Source organism: Enhydra lutris, unplaced genomic scaffold (genome assembly GCF_002288905.1).
Source record: "Enhydra lutris kenyoni isolate GAN:26980312 unplaced genomic scaffold, ASM228890v2 scaffoldscaffold5, whole genome shotgun sequence".
NCBI classification, from domain to species: Eukaryota; Metazoa; Chordata; class Mammalia; order Carnivora; family Mustelidae; genus Enhydra; species Enhydra lutris.
Window position 1 is genome coordinate 36,953,131 of NW_019154089.1, and position 17,511 is coordinate 36,970,641.

The window sequence follows — 17,511 nt, forward strand, 5'->3', positions numbered from 1 at the left end:
AGTTCTAAATACTTTGAAGAATTTGCTTCATCTTCATTCTTGTTAAAAATCAGAGAACCAAGGACTTAGGGTTCAGAGATATAAAACTAAACAATGGCACTAAAAAAAAAAGGGAATTCCAATAGAAATCAAGTCCTCTGATACACAACAGAATTTATTTGCATATGAATACATTCAGCTACTGGCTCTCACCATCTCCCCTGACTTCCCTTTGAACAAAATGATTACAGTGACTTCCCTTTGAATACAATGTTTACAACGGGTTATTACATTTCAGCTGCAAATAGAAATTAGCCATGCTCCATTTCTTGATTAACGCTGCAAAGAAAACATTTCCCTGTCAGATTTGTTCTGTCCCTTATGGGTGTTTACTAAGATACTAATCCCACCTCCCCAAGACTGGCCAAAAAGCAAAAAGCTTCCTTGAGGAAACACCAAGCTGCTACTAGGTTCCTTCTGCCAGAACACCTAGGGAAAAGGGGTTCGTATTAGTGGTAGCAAGTCAAGGATGAGGGTGGGTGGTATGGCACCCAGAAGAGACCGGGCTTTGAGTTCCAACTCTAGCACTAACACACTGGGTGACCTGGAGTTAAGTCACTTTAGCTCTTGGGCCCTGGGTTTCATCTCTGTAAAATTACCCACCCTTCCTATACCCTAAAGAGCCAATGAGGTAAGAAATAAGGAAAAACGCCACTTAGTAACTTGTAAACGATTCTACAGGTTTGTGAGAAACTATTATCACTGGGATATAAAACATCTCTCCTCTTTGCTCAGACTGTGGCTCTATACAGAATATTCATTCTGAACGCCACCAGAAAGCAGAGTAAAAATTTAAGTTAGGTCACGACTATAAATAAATTACCATGAACCTAAACAGCAGTTTATAGAAATAAGGAAAAAAATGCTAGGGTTCGAGGCTGATTTTTTTCATTCTTAAGTATTATTTATAAAAGCTTTCTGGAAGAGTCTGGCTGACACTTATTTAATCATGAAAAAATAATAATTTCCAGGACAGCAAAGGCTCAGGAGAAACCTGTAATTTCACCATGAATTAGGTTGCAGTGGCTGTTCTTGTTGAAGATATAACTACTTTCTCATCTAAAAATAGATTGTTTATCCACAGGTTTTACAAGATAGACTGTGATAAGGTAAAGATGTACACTATTAATCCTCAAGAAAGCACCACAAAAACTAAAACAAATAGCTAATAAGCCAGTAAGAGATAAAATGGATTCATAAGAAATATTCAGTTCAAAAGAAAGCAAAACAAAACAGAAAACAAAGAGTAAAATGACAGATTTAAACCTAACTATATGTTCATACATTAAATGTATATGGCCTCAATACTGCAATTAAAAAATAGAGATTTTCAGGTCTTACTCTTAGATCCAAACTATATACTGCCTACAAAAAAAGTACCCTACGTATAAAGATAAATAGATTGAAAGTAAAATGCTGGAAAAAAATTTAGCTTCCTAATAATAATCAAAAGAAAGCTCAATATCAAAGTAAACTTCATAGCAGACAATACTGCCAGAGATAAAGAAGGTCATTTCATAATGATGAAGGGATCAATTCATCAAGAAGACATAACAATCCTGGGATGCCTGGGTGGCTCAAATGGTTAAGCATCTGCCTTCATTCAGCTCAGGTCATGATCTCAGGATCCTGTGTGTTGGCTCTCTGCCCAATGGGGAGTCTGCTTCTCCCTTTCCATCTAGCCCCTGGTCTCTCAAATAAATAAATAAAATCTTAAAAAAAAAAAAAGACATAACTCTCTTAAATGTTTAAGTACTTCATAACAAGAGTCAAAACACATGACACGGGGCACCTGGGTGGCTCACTGGGTTAAAGCCTCTGCCTTCGGCTCGGGTCATGATCTCAGGGTCCTGGGATCGAGCCCCGCATCAGGCTCTCTGCTCAGTGGAGAGCCTGCTTCCTCCTCTCTCTCTCTCTCTCTCTGCCTGCCTCTCTGCCTACATGTGATCTCTGTCTGTCAGATAAATAAATAAAATCTTTAAAAAAAAAAAAAAACACATGACACAAAAACTAAAAAAAAAAAAAAAAATGAAATAAGATACAGATAAATAGTATTTACAGAGACAGGTGGATACCGTCTCTCAATAACTGACAGAACAAGCAGACAGAAAATCAGTCAGGATATAAAAGAGTTGACCACTATCAATCAACCTGACTTAGCCTGACATGTATAGAACACTCCAACTCAACAGAAGACACATTCTTTTCAAGTGCACACAGAACATTTATCAAGACAAACCATATTTTGGGCCATAAAATAAGTTTCAATGAATTTAAAAGGAAGTAAGTCTTATAAACTACAAAATTCTGACTATAATGGAATTAAATCAGAAGTCAGAAAAAGGAAGATATCTGGAAAATCCCAACATTTGGAAAGCAAATAATGTACTTTTAAATAACTAATGGGTCAAAGAATAAATCAAAAAGTATTCTGAACAAAATGACAATAAAAATATACCATATCAAAATTTGTGGGATGCCACCAAAGTAGTGCTTAGAGGGAAATGCATAGCACTAAGCAGCTATAACAGGAAAAGAAGGTTTCAAATCAATGACCTCAGCTTCTATCTTAAGAAACTAGGAAAGAATAAATTAAGTCAAAGTAAGCTAAAAAAAGGTAATAAAGATCTGGGCAAATATCAGTGAAATCCAACAAAGAAAAACAAAAGAGAAAATCAATGAAACCAAAAGCTGATTTTTCAAAGGTCAATACAATTGATAACCTCTAGCCAGGCTTGTCAGGAAAAACAAGAGACCCAAATTACCATTATCAGTGATGAGATAGGTAAAATCACTACAGTCTACAGATACTAAAGGATAAGCATTCCTCAGGAACTTTAAACAGAATTACCATATGATCTAGCAATTCCACTCCTACGTATATTCCCCAAAAAACTGAAATCAGGGGCTCAAACAGACATGTATCCACTAAAGTTCATAGCAGCAGTATTCACAAGGGCCCAAAGGTAAAAACAAACTAAATGTCCATCACTGTCTGTGAATGGATAAACAAAATGTAGGATATACACACAATGGAATATTATTTAGCCATAAAGAAATGAAATTCTGATATATGGTACAAGATAAGTGAACCATGAAAACATACTAAGTGAAAAAATGAGACCATAAGGACAATATATGCATGATTCCCTTTATGTGAGGTACCTATAATATGCAAATTCAGAGACAGAAAGTAAAACAAAGGTTACCAGGGGCTGGGGGAGGGAAGAATGTAGAGTTATTGTTTAATGGGCCCAAGATTCTGTCTGGGTAACAAAAACTTCTGGAAATAGATATTGGCAATGATTCCACAACACTGTGAATATACTTAATGACCCTGAATTGTACCCTTAAAAAATGGTTAAATTCATAAGTTTTATGTTATGCATATTGTACCATAGTTTTTAAAAAGAGTAGTGTTTTGAACAATTTTATGTCAATAAATTTGACAATTTGGATGAGATGGACAAATTCCCTGAAAGACGAACTACCAAAGCTCACTCAAAAATAGATAATCTATATCTAAATAATCTAAAATTATTTAAAAATAATCTAAATAGTCCTATGCGTATTTTAAAAATTGGACTTGAGATTAAAAATCTTCCCACAAAGAAATCTCCAGGCCCAGACTGACTTATTGGCAATTACCAAACATTTAAGGAAGAAATAATACCAATACCACTACCACACAAACTCTTCCTGAAAAATGAAGAGGAAAAAGTATGTCCTAACTCTCTTTGGTAAACATTACCCTGATACTAAAACCAGACAAACACTATACAAGAAAATTAAAGACCAACATCCTCATGAATATAGACACAAAATTCCTGAGCAAAGTTTCAGCAAATCAAATCCAACAATATACTAGAAGGATAATACATGATTGCCAAGTGGGGTTTATTCAAAGAAGGCAGGGTTGGTTTAACATTTGAAAAACAACGAAATTAACCACATTAACAACTAAAAAAGAAAATTCCTACAACCATCTCAAGAGACACAGGAAAAACATCTGACAAAATCCAACAACCATTCCTGATAAAAGCTCCCAACAAATTAGGAATATGAGAGAACTTCCCAAACTTGAAGAGGGCATCTACAAAAAACCTATAGCTAATATTATACCTAATGGTCAAAGACTGAATGCTTTCCTCCTAAGATGAGGAACAAGACAAAGATATCTGCTCTCACCATTTCTAATCAATATGGTATTGGAGGTCCCAGATAGTGTAGTAAAAAATAAGGAATCCAAATCAGAAAAGAAATAAAACTGTCTTTATTCAAAGACAACATGATCAACTATGTAGAAAATGCAACAGAAACTACAAAAAGGCCACCAGAACACGAGTTTAACAAAGTTGCAGAACAGAAGTTTAATATGCAAAAAAATTAACTGTTATTATATATTACTACTGAAAAATCGGGTATTGAAAAAAGTTTTGGGAGCACCTGGGTGGCTCAGTGGGATGGGCCTCTGCCATCGGCTTGGATCATGAAAAAAAACATGAAATATTTAGGGATAATAAATCTCAGCCCCGATGCTACAGTACGTGATGAAAAAAAAACATTAACTGAGAATCAAAAGACCAGGGTCCTAGTTCTGGCTTGTTTTGCAGCCCAGTGGCTTTGAATGATACAGAGAACAAGTCCTTTCTCTTCTCTAGGCTTTTTTGGTAATCTGTATGATAGTAAGATTGAATCAGACCAATGGCCCTCAATTTTTCTAAATCATGTATGCTTCTGAAAATTTTATAAGAGGCACTGAACCTATCCTAGGTAAACACTCTTAAAGAGAAAAGTTTGTATGTACCTTGAGGAGTTTAAGGAGCCCGCAGAGCTCCCTTCACAGAACCTCCCGCCACCCCTATCCCCAGTAAAGTGTACCTGGAGCAGGTAATTTGAGGCCTTTGCCAGTCCTACTGTCTTAATGTTATCAGACTTTGAAAACTACCTGGAAGAGAATTCTTTTGAAGCCCTATCTCCATCAACTCCCCACACACTGACCAGTTTGATGGAAGTGGGGTTCTCCACGACTGAGTAGGCAGGAAGAGGCAACATGATGAACTGTGTGGCTGGCGCAGAAGAGCTACTCTCGCTGGAATCCTGTGGGCACACGGAGAGAAGGACAGTTTTACTGAGATGGAATGAAGAATACCCAGGGCCACCCACAACAAACACTGAAAGAACGGATCAAGTCCAATAACCAAGATAGTGTGCTTATCCAAAAAAATAAGTCTACAATTATCTCAAAACTTATAAGAAAAAAAGATACAGAAAACTTTTACCACAAAGAATGTGCTATCCTCATTTTACAAATAAGAAAACTGAGGTCCTAAGAGACTTAGGACTCCTAAGATCACATAAGCAGTTAGTGAAAGAACCCAACTGTTCTGACCCTGTCAAGTGCTGACATCGTATTGATCTGCCTTAAGCAGGCAGGTGGCATGCTTCATTATCATAAACAGTCCTGAGGCAACAAACAAGAAAATGGACTTAGGCCTACCACAGATTCCTTTCCAAGGAGCTACCTGCTCTAACATCCAGGCCATCCTACATTCCTCTTGGCCTGAGCAGAAGTCCTACTCTGAGGATGCCACATTACCCAGGGTAACAGAGGGCATGGTGGTAGCTCCCGAGCTTCCAGGGGGACCAGGCTGTGGGATCACTGAGACTGCTCTTCCCCTCAACTGGGCATAGCTGAACTTATGCCACTGGAAAAACTATCAGCCTGGCCTTGAAGAGAGCTTCCTTTTTCCTACCCAATCTGCACCCAGGAAGACCATTTGAAAATTCTCCTAAACAGTTCAAGGTGCCATTGTGTTTGCTGAGACAGTCTTCAGGGAACATAAAATCCTAACAGCTTGAGAGACTCTAGCTTTGATTCATGGACAATCCGTATCATTGAAATGCTGTTACTGCACCTCATGTACTCTCTTAGGTGAAGCAAGTCCTGGCTGTGCTGGGCAAAAAGAGTTGGTAAGAGGGCCTAAGAAACTGAAGAGAACTTTAAAGTAAGCAAGCCCAAGGGAAAAAGGTTCAAGAGAACTGTAGTCCTACTAGAAGTCCACACCAGCACTCTTAATTACCACTGCATGGCGCTAGCTACCTTTGTAGTAACTCCAGATGAAGTAAAAGAGACATAAGTACCAAAGTCACTTACCCTCATGACAGTTACCACTGACATGCTCTCCCCAACCTGGGCGTGGGGCACAGCCAGGCTTCCAGCAGGGAGGTCTGGTGAGCCGTTCACTAAGGTCTCTTCAATTACCAGGCTTGTCTGGTACGGTTGGTGGCTCTCCCCTACCTCCAGGGAAGCCTCCTCCAGGAGCACATCCTGGCTGAGGATCTCTGAGGTGGCGATCTCTTGCACGGCACCCGGCTGGGAAAGGGCTCCCACCTCCTCAGCTAGGGACTCCACAGCCAGGCACTGCTCTGCCATGCCTGCATGGCTAGGCACTGCCTCCGGGGCACTGCTGGACACAAGTGATGGTCCTTTAGGGGACACCTGGTTCTGGGCCACACAAAGCTCTAGCTGAGGGCAACTGCGGTCTTCCTGCAGGCTGCTCTTGGGGATGATGATGTAATCTGAGCGGGGGAGGATCTTGCGAAAACCTGGGATGTCCGGAACCACAGCAGTCAGTGCAGAAAGCTTGGAGTTCTGAGTACCAGGAAGCCAGGGAGGGGGAAGCAAGCAGAGAGAAATGGTGTGAGACCACATGCCCATACGTCTGTAATTTTTTTTCATTTTTTGGATTGTTTTCTGCAAAAGGGACCACAAAAACTCCTCTCTTGACCTAAGATTTCAAGAGGGTCAGCCTCTGTCAACAGCAATGTCATCCTCCTCTGAATCACACTTTAGCCCAAGTAGCTTACTTGCTCAGTCACACAGGAGACAGGTAACAGGGATCAGACTCTGGAAAGGACACTGATCTTGGAATTTGAAACGGTAAGCTGGAATCTCAGATCTGCAGTCTTGAGCAAATACTTTTCAATTTTTGGGTCTTGCTGCTCCATTTGAATTTAGCTATTTACGAGTTCCTTTCCAGCTCTAAAACATCAGGATTCCAAAGTAGCCAAAGACTTAAAAACCAGAAAGTATAATGTTCAATAAAACCCCAAAAGGCATAAAATACAAGTCAACAGGCCAAACTGGAACTCAAGGCAGCAAGCAAGAATTCTGATAATACTGGTTTCTCTCCCAGACTTATAAAACAGAGGATGAACCGATCACTTCACAAGAAAGAAAGTATGTATGCATGGGAATATCTGACAGAACCTGTATATACTGGGGGCAGCAGAGGGGGAATATAAATATTAACACTAACTAGTAAATTAACATTCAGAAAATACCTTCCTGACCTTATCATTAACAACACTATTAAGTTGAGTACTATTATTGTTCCTATGGAAGCTCGGGGAGGTAAACTTCCCCCAAACACAAAATTATTAAGTAGTAAAGACTCCAAACCAGGTCTTCTAAAGAGCAAGGAAACCAGGCACTAAAAGCAAAACGGTTCATGGCCAAGAAAAGGGTACTTTTGCTTTATTTTTTCAAATTAAACTGCAAGTTACCTAATAAGAAAAAGAGAAAAGTTCAAAGTCAACAGTTAAAGTGAGAGCTGAAATTAAAAGGAAATAATTTCAGATGCACCTTTTAAAAGGAACACTAAGTCCATTACAAAAAGATCCTTAAATACATCAAAAGCAAGAAGTCGATGAGACTACTTAAGGTACAAAGGAAGCACTCAGATGAAAGCTGAAAGCAGCACTCAGATGAAACATAAAAGCGGACAGGCCAAATCCTTTATGGAGCCTTTACTGGAGAGATAATGGAGAAATAACATTCTCAAGTCACCCTTTGAAGCAGACAGGTTAGAACAAGATTGAGTGGCAGTAAATGCAGAGAATGATCTGGACTTAATCAACAAATCCAGGCACCTAGACACCAGGGCAACCTGAATAACACTGGAACTATGGGCCTTGCTACGTGGCAAGAGACTGGAAGGGCTGCCGAGAAGCCAGGCTGCCAAAAGGTCTCTGACAGGCTCCCAAAGTATGAAGACAGGAGGGTCTCACCTTCACACCAGGCAATCTCAGAGAGGTCAAACAAAGTACCCAAAGCCTTACTAAGTCTTGGCACATTCAGATAACTCATGCTCTTAAATACCACCTTTTCTTATCATGTGGCCCCTGGACACTTAACCTACTGAAGAGTGGTATTCACTGACCAAGGCAGCATATGTCAAGGACTCAGCTAAGAGCTTGTATTATCTATTTTAAACGCTAAACGCTGTGAGTAGATAGTATTATTTCCCACTTTACAAATGAGGAAACCAAGACTCAAAGGTTAAGTGATTCTTCCAGGGTCACAGCTAGTTAATATCAGAGCTAATCAATTCAAGTTCTTGATAGCAGTTCTAGAGAGGATGGCAGATATAAAGTCCCCACATGGATAAGAAAAAAATCATTGCAGATGATTTATTTAAAAAATGTTTTGAGGCGCCTGGGTGCCTCAGTAGGTTAAGCCTCTGCTTTCAGCTCGAGTCAGGATCTCAGGGTCCTGGGATCGAGTCCTGTATCGGGCTCTCTGCTCAGCAGGGAACCTGCTCCCCCCACCCTTCTTCCTGCCTCTCTGCCTACTTGTGATCTCTCTCTGTCAAATAAATAAATAAAATCTTTAAAAAAATGTTTTAAAAGACTTAATAAGGGCCTACATTAGTGTGTAGCTTTAAAAACCATTATCACTCTGGGAATAGGCAAAATTTTCCTGTTTCGGGGTAAAAAGGTTGCTGATTTTATTGATGGGGAAACCACAGGGAATATATACTTTTCCTAGACTCCACTTCCCCTTCCCCACAGGAACTGTCTCCCAGATTCAGTTTATAAACAAATCATCTAAAGGAGGGGGTACAGGGATGCCTGGGTGGCTATCAGTTAACCATCTGCCTTTGGCTAAGGTTATGATCCTAGACCTGGGATGCGGTCCTGTATTGGGCTCCTTGCTCAGCAAGGTGCCTGCTTCTCCCTCTGCCTGCTGCTCCCTTTGCTTGTGTTCTCTGACAAATAAATATCCTTTAAAAAAATTTTAAAAGGAGGGGGTACAGACGGGTATCTCGAAGACCTTAGATAACACAAAACTCTTCCAGAAAGAGAAATGCCAAGCCACTAAGCAAAATAATCTAAATGGCAGTGGTAGATGGCCTCCACTAGGAAAACACAACCTTCTCTGCTCTAACATAGCTTGCTGCATTCCTGAAAAACCTTTGCTCTACATTATCAAAGAAGAAATCAGAGACAATCTTTCAATTGAAAAAAGGAGTTAAGGTTAACCCTGCAACAACAAGGTTATTTTTCCTGCAGCAATTTCAGTTTAATAAAAAACCAGCAGTATTAACAGTTGTCAGTGTTGTTATTGTGAACTAGAAATACAAAATGGCTGACAGACACAATCTAGAACACAACCTTACGCATTCTTTAATTCAGGCCTGTCTTCCTCCATCATCTTCTGCCTCTGGCATAGTGCACAACCACCAGTGTTAATAGAAGAACGTGACATTATACAAAGCAGCTGTATCTACTTCCACACTCACCAGCCTAACTGCTGATTATAACTGACAGCAATCAATATAACACATATTCATTACTTTCAATTAGTAAGGTGAAAACTGATGGTGTGCAGGAAAAATGCCTTATAAACTACTAAATTAAGAAAGATAAAACGGACTCAACTCAAAGTTTTTCCAAGAAGAAAAATAGAGAACGGGATGGGCTCTTCCCAGGGCCTTTACCACTGACCAAATGGAGAAATTAGTTGGGGAAAAAAATTACTTACAGGATCCAAACCTTCTTTCTCTAGTTTGGCTTTCTCCAGGTAGTAACTCCTCTCGGCCACGCTGAGGAGCCTCCAACTTTCACTAATCTTCTTATTGATCTCAGACTGAGGGAGGTGGGGGAGTTCCTGCTGCACTTTCAAGTAGATGTCGTAATAGTATAGAAGGTAAGCCGACCTAAAGGAAGGAATAACTTAAGGTCTTCCCTCATTCAACCAGTGAAGTGTCAAGGTTTGCAAGTGAAGAGGCAAAAACCTAGCTTTTCATTTCAAAGCATTTATCTAAATAGGGACTGAAGCAAACAAACATTTAAATAATAGCCCAGGGCACCTGGGTGGTTCAGTTAAGCAGTTAAGCATCTGGTTAAGCAGTTAAGTGTCTGTACCTGATGAGTCTCACAACCCACTCCCTGCTCAGCAGGAGTCTGCTTCTCCCTCCACCCCTCCCCCCAGCTTGTGATCTCTCTCTCTCTCTCACATACACATTCTCTCTCTCTCAAATAAAATCTTTAAAAAAATCTTTTAAAAAGAAATAAATGAATACGTAAATAACAGCCCCATAGGTGTACAGGAGGATTCTCCCTCCAGAAACCTGGAAGCAAAAGCCTATCTGACTTACTTTTCCTTGGACCAGTTTTTCTGTAGGAATGATCGGCTCTATAGGCAAGTATGAGCAAAGATAAACAAGTACACTGCCATCCCACTCTTGGGGAAAGGTTACTTAGGGGCCTAATCACAGTCTGGTTATCACCCACATGCTTTACTTCTCCACAGAGCCTCTGGTCATCTCACTGGCCAACAGCACCTCCCCAGGGCTGAGAAAGGAAGTAAATTAAGTACCAAAGTAACCCAAAAGTGGTAACTTCAGCAAGAAGTTTTAGAGTATTCAGTTAAGAGCGAGATTAGAGCTATAGCATGGATAATCTTTATAGTTATCATTGATCTATTACAATTCTATATTTTTATGAATTTCCTATTTTAAATGCTTAAACATCGATAATGTTAATAATAAATAACATTACTTCATTTGTACATAGCTTCCACCATTTGTATGGTACAATTTCCTGTTGCAGCAGGAAAACATGATCAAGATCCGGCCAGGAATAGCAACTGCTGGTATCAATCCACAACTTCCTATTCCCCATCTCCCTCACCCCACAACACACTGCCCATCCAGAGACTTCAACAATGGATATGGCACTCTCAATGAGTCTGGATGCAGCCGGCAGCCTAAAGTCTTCCTCAACACAGCTCTCCAAGCAGCTTGTGTTTATAAATGCTAGCTACCAAAAGGCGTTGGCTAACCTGGGTTTCTTGGCCTTTTCTCCATGTATTTTATACTTTTTCTTCTTCTTGGGTGGCCCAGGGGAGGTATAACAGTAGGCTTCCTCAATTTCCTCCATCACGACAGTTACCTCAGTACCATCATATGATGCATCCATGGCTAGAGGAAAGTCAAACACAAACAAGTTTCAAGAATCTATTTTCCTAAAGAGGACAGTAGCCACTTGATCCAACGATCTCCTATCTCTGCCAGGGCCTCAAGGTTCAGTCATTTCCCAAACTCAGCAGATCCTAAGAAGCACTGGGTGTACTTGATAAACATACAGATCCCAGGGTTCCACCTCAGCTCTTCTAAATCAGAATCTCCAGAGGGTATGGAAATCTGTATGCTTAACAAGTGCCCCAGGTGATTCCTCTGACCCAGCAAATTTAGGACCACTAGCTTTGACAGCTCATTTGCTTATATTCACTCCTGGGATATAGTTATTCATCAACTCAAAGATTAGCCCCACTTTATAACAATTTCATATGGTAAAAGATGAAAAGACTAAATCTGGCCAGTGGTCAGAGGTTCCAGACCTTCTCTCATGTTTCATTACCTTAAGCAAACTGCTCCATTGACTCATTCAGGTATTCATTCAGACATGCAGTAAATACTTATATGTAAGAGATTCTTTACACCCTGCCAGTTTCTGTGACTTTGAGCAGATCCTTTAGCTACTTCAGGTTCAAATTTTTTCACATATAAAAAGACAGGTGTCCTTCGGCTTAGGTCATGATCTCAGGGTCCTGGGATTGAGCCTGGCATTGGGAATCTCTGCTCAGCAGGGAGCCTGCTTCCCTCCTCTCTTTCTGCCTGCCTCTCTGCCTACTCATGATCTCTGTCAAATAAATAAAAATCTTTAAAAAAAAAAAAAAAAAGACAGGTGTCTCACCCACCTTACTACAGATTTATAGCATAAGGCTCAAAGGATACCACAGATATAACTCTATTTGAGAATGCCCAGGTGCTACACAAAAGACAGGCCTCATGAGTAAAGATGAAAGATCTATAGCTGAAGTGCTTCATGATCTGCCTAAGGCCACCACACCCAAACAGGTACTTGAAAGATTTTTTTCATTCAAAAAGCCGACTTTTTTTTTATATGACACTCTCCCCATTTCCACTAGCAACCCTCTAAACCAGCACTGACCTTTCTGCAATGATGGAAATGTTCTGTATCTGCACTCTCTAATATGGCTATCAAGCACCTGAAATATGGCTACTATGACAGAGGAACCGAACTTTGTTTTGTTTAATTGTAATTAATTTAAATTAGCCACATATGATTAGCGACTATGGTACTAGACAGCTTAGGTCTAAACAGTAATCTGACAAACATTAGCTCCCTGGCCTAAGAAACAGAAAATGAACAGCTTTTCCTAGAAAAGGAAGGCATTAAAAAACCTGAATGACTAGTTCAATAAGAGTTAGCCTATTTGTGGCCACGTTCTCAGTTGGGAGTTTTACCCAAAAGACTCAATCCTTGGAGGAAGAAATGTTCCAGAAACCACTTCAATTTAATTAGACAGAAATGATATACTGTGTTTGCTCTTGAAAATCTGTCGAGAAAGAACTTGGGATTCTGGGAAGACGGAGTAGCAGTAGATACAGGGCAGATCTGTGTATTATAAACCCACTCACATCTCATTTAAACCTCCCTCTACAAATTATGAGGTATATGGTTAAGGTGTAATGAGAAAAAGAGCACTGCTTGTTAAGCAAGGAGGCCTGCCTCCAAGGCTCAACTCTAACCATGTGATCTCAGACAAGTCTATACTACACCCTGAATTTCAATTGTTCCTCCCATGAGAGGAAAAGGCTGAAATCAGTAGCTCCTAAGTCTGGGGGAGGCAAGAATACCTTTTGAGAATGTTGTAAAAGCTAAAAACCCTCCCCTAGAAAATGTAGACAAGCAACATGTCCCCTATAATTTCAAAGATAGTCTCCAGTTAAAAACACACTATTCCTAAGGTACTTTCTTGTTGTCATCCCTAATGATTTCTCTTCCCATTAAAACAAATAAACCCTGCGTCCTGTCTCAGTGCAACCCAAGAAGAGAACATAATCCACAACTTAGTTAGGTAATTAATAGGCCAGTGCCTTCACAGGGTAAGGGTAGCTAGAATTCAAATCAAGACTATGTGGCTACTATGCTTTATTTATTTATTTTGCCCTTAATAATTGACTTCTTAGCCCTTGAGAGTGTTGCAGATAAGCAGTAACTGCAGGAGAGCATCTGTAAAAAATGACATGTAGAATTCTAGCACCCAGAGCAAAACAATTTAGGAAGCAGACCCATTACAACTACCTTGGGGTGGGGGCAGGAAGAGACTACCTTGTTTTTTGCTTGCTTGACTACCCCCATTTTAAGCCTAAGATTATTTTCAGACCCTAGGCCTCAGTTCAGCAATGCCCCCTCCAAAAGGCAGAATAATATAAAGGTAAAAACCAAGGTCTGTGGAAAGTAAAAAAATCACGACTAAGTTACACATTTTTATAGCACCCGCACAGAGCTCTATGACCTTGAGCAGCCTACTTATTCTAAGCCTCAGTTTTCTCTTCTGTAAAACAGGACTAAGGGCAGTAGTTCAAATTTGAGACACTTTCACTGTTCCATCAGATGCGCCTCAAAACCTCGGGTGATAGTCTCTGACAGTTTGTCTAGGGGTCACGGCTTGTCTTCGGGCTAATTCCTTTCCCTCTCGGTTTCAGATGTCCCAAACGTACCGAATGCGGCAGCAGAAGACTAATAAGGCTTACTGGTCCTACTCTGTGGAAGGGACAACAGGGCTCAGAGAGCCGCAGTATCCGGCTCGAGGTCGCCCAGCATTTCCGCGGCACAGTGCAGCGAGGCGCTCGAGGGCGGGACTTACCCTGAGGAGCGTGCAAGCCGCGCGGCTCACATTCCCGGAGGCGCCCGGCCCTGGGGCTCGACGAGGGGGCTGGCCGGCGCAGTCGCGCTCCCCGCTGTCGGCGAGAGGCGGCTCCAGTCGTGACAGCGGCAACAAGGAAGTGGAGGCGAGGGCTCGCGCGCGCATCCCGGGGGCTGGAGGAGCCCCGGCCCCGCGGCCCCGCCCGGCGACACACGGCGCGGAGTCGCGACAGCTCCTCTCGCTCCCCCTTCTCGGAGTCGCGATATAGGGTCGTGGAGAGCGGGTATGGGAGCACAGGCTCGCTCCGCAGGCTCTTCACCGACGCCTGCCGAGGGCCCCGGGGGTCAAGCCCCGGGGAGCCCGAGGAAGACAGCAGGGACACGAGCGTCGCCGCAGCACCGGTTCGGCGGCGGCAGCGGCAGCAGCAGCACACCTCAGATCGCCAGGGAGACCCTTCCCGGCAGCCCTCGCGGCGCACCGGAAGCGGCCGGCTGCGCGTGACTGCGTGCATCCTTTTGCGCATGCGCAACAGTCCAGCCCTAGTTGAGGGGCGGACCCATAGGAACTGCTTAAATGCTTAGAGGGGGCTGATAAGGCGGACGGACTGTTTCCGGCTAGAGGTTCCGGGAGAAGGAGGAAGCTGCGGCCGCCCGCTGTGGGACGCCCAGGCCGCTTAGCCTCGGGGCATTGCCGTAGGGCGCTCAGGTAACTGGGGCGGGGCTGTGCCGAGCGTAAGAGGTCGAGGCCCCGCCTCACTTCTCAAAGCCACGTCGGGCCCTGGGGAGCCCCAGCACCACCTTCTCAGCACAGTGTTCAAGGCCAGGCTCCAGCCCTGTCCAGTCTGTTCCCGCTCGTTCAGCGCAGGGTTCTTGGTGCCGCATCAAGCCGTCCTCCTCACCCAATCGGTCCTTCCCGCCGTCCCACACACAGTTATGCTAGTGAGTTCTGGAGTGATTCAACCTGAGCCGAATGACCCAAGTGGAGAGGCTCTGGAGTCGGACAAGAATAGTAGGCCCTTTTCCCGCCAGTGTCACAGATCGTTCCACATTTGTACAAGCCCTTGCACGACCCTCACTATCTTGCAAATGTATTTTTCCAATCTGCGTACTTTTCTGTATGTGCCACTGTCACCAACCTCGTCGTCACCAGTATCTCCTCCTGGACTGATGGCGTTTTTTCCCACCTCCCCTCTTGTCGCTCTGCAGTCATTTCTCCACACAACAGGCAGATTGATCTTTTTGCACTGTAACTGATCCAGTCGCTCCCTGCTTAAAACCTTCTAGTGTCTTTTCATTCGCTTAGAATAAAATACAAGCTTAGCTTGACCTAAAAGACTTTGGCTTGTCTCTTACTTCATTCTCTTTCCACGTCGCCTCTCGATACTGGTAGTTCCCAGAACAGGGTGTATAGTACTCTGTAGTGTTCAGAACACTGGCTTCGTGCTGAGTCTCCTTGGATTTGCATCCAAGTCCTGCCATGTGTAAGCTGAATTAAGCATGTAAAGGAACAAATTAAGTTTATGAAGTAGATCTTCAGTAATTGGTTTCCATCTCCTCAGTTGGTTCTCATCTCACTAAATGGCACAACCATACATTGGGTTGCTCACTGCTCCAGCCAGAAATCTAGGATTTATCCTTAAACCTTCCCGCACCTGATATCCAGTCCATCAGCAAGATCTGCAAAAATATCGCCCAAACTGGCTACTTCTTACTACATCCACTGTAACTCTAATCCAAGCCACCATTATCTCACATCTGGACTCCTGCAGCAGCCTCCTAACTAGTCACCTGCTATTTCCCTGACACCCTTCAATTCCATTCTTTACATAGCAGTCATCTTTCTCCTTGATTAAAATCCTTCAGTAGCTTCTCTTTGCATTCAAATTAACATATCCCAGCTGTCTGTGGCCTACAAGGCTAGCTTCCTTTCATCTTCAGATTTAGGGCCACCTCTTAGGAAAATGGATTTTTACCCTTTAGGTTCTCCACTTTGCAACCAAAGGACTCCTTCTGAAGTGCAAACCTGATCACATCATTCAAATAAACAGACCTCTGTGGCCTCTTACTGTCCCAGGATCAAGCTAAAATTTTATGATTTGGCTCTTGTTCTCTTCTCCAAAGACTTTTTTTCCTGGCTATACTGTCTTGTTTTCTATAGTACTTGATAGCCTTTGCACATATTTCCTTCTATCTCATGAACTTCTAGTTGTTTGTACTTGAAGGCCCAACATCAATATTGTTTCCTCTTTGAAGTGCACTGCCCTTTCATGTCCCACCCAGTTGATCATCTCCACTGCTCTATTCTAGTTCACAGTACTTTTTAACCGCTTTTATAGTTTTAATGCACTTTAGTGTTTGTCTTCCCGGCTTCCCTGATAGGCTTCTTTTTTTTTTTTCCTGATAGGCTTCTGAATGGTGGGCACTATGCTCCATCCGTCTCTGGATGGCTGGTATTGAGCATAGTGCTTAGCACATAGAGGATGCCAAGAATGGATAGATAAATGTGTGGAGGTGGTGGTAGGAGTCAGCCCTTGCAAAGGGGCAGTCACAGCCTCAGGTCACAGCAGCTTCTCTTGTTCTGTGAGGACTCTCATGATAAAATGTCTTCGCAGACAGTTACAAAAACTGCTTCTGCCTGATCATGGTTATTTCCTTCATAGTCATAGCACACTCTGTAATTATCTTATGTATCTGTTCTCTTTTGGCTCATCTTCCTCCACTGTATTGTATATTTCCTAAGGGCAGGGACCTTGACTGTGTTGTTCATCACTGTATCCTTACCACTTAACACCTATGAACACCAAATGAATGAAACATATTCCCACAGTGAAAATCCTTCCAAGGCAAATAGTAATAGAGCTTTAAAGACCTCATTTTGATGGAATATCAAGCAGGACTATGGAGTTACAGAAATGGCACTAATTCTGAGTCAAGAAATCTGAGGTCTATGAGCTTGGATAGGCCCCTTCTCTGAGCCTCAGTTTCTGTTATAAAATGAGCCAGATAATAATCCCTTTAATTTATACAGTGCACTGCTATTTGCCAACATCTTTTACCATCTGTTTTTTCAATCTATTCCCACAGTAGACAGAACAGACATTATTTTTACAGAAGCTTGGAAATTTTAAGTGAACTAGATTCTCTGTAATGGTGGGCACTATGCTCTGTAAGGTCTCTTTTTTTTCAAACATTCTGTGAATCTGTATAAGTAATCCCTACAAGTCAGTAGTATGAATCCTATTTTCTCTTGACTTTGGCCTTATATTATCATTTCCTAGCAGGATTTTGAAAAATCTGACCCACCTTTTAGAGGGAATCCTTTATCTCTGGTTCCTGACAGGTACTCCACATTCTCTCTCCTCAGTTTTCTACACTTGTGGCAAAACAAGCCTAGAGGAGGGACACACTCAGCCCTGGTAATTGTGGCCCAGCACTCATTCTGTGAAT

At 42.1% G+C, this 17,511-nt stretch overlaps 1 protein-coding gene across 2 annotated transcripts in view; it reads right to left on the reverse strand.

The window, feature by feature from the left end:
• Positions 1 to 14,449, reverse strand: part of LOC111140847 (HMG-box containing 3) — a 44,741-nt gene extending 30,292 nt beyond the window's left edge. The window contains exons 1-5 of one of the 2 annotated variants that reach the window (XM_022493062.1): positions 14,066 to 14,449; positions 11,171 to 11,309; positions 9,869 to 10,043; positions 6,197 to 6,694; positions 5,041 to 5,139 (exon numbers count right to left, since the gene is read on the reverse strand). In XM_022493062.1, coding sequence (XP_022348770.1) covers positions 5,041 to 5,139; positions 6,197 to 6,694; positions 9,869 to 10,043; positions 11,171 to 11,307 — 909 coding nt within the window. In that variant the 5' untranslated portion in view covers positions 11,308 to 11,309; positions 14,066 to 14,449. The remainder of the gene's footprint in view (positions 1 to 5,040; positions 5,140 to 6,196; positions 6,695 to 9,868; positions 10,044 to 11,170; positions 11,310 to 14,065) is intronic. The other variant, XM_022493063.1, reaches the window with a different exon arrangement.
• Between the last annotated feature and the right edge of the window lie 3,062 nt (positions 14,450 to 17,511).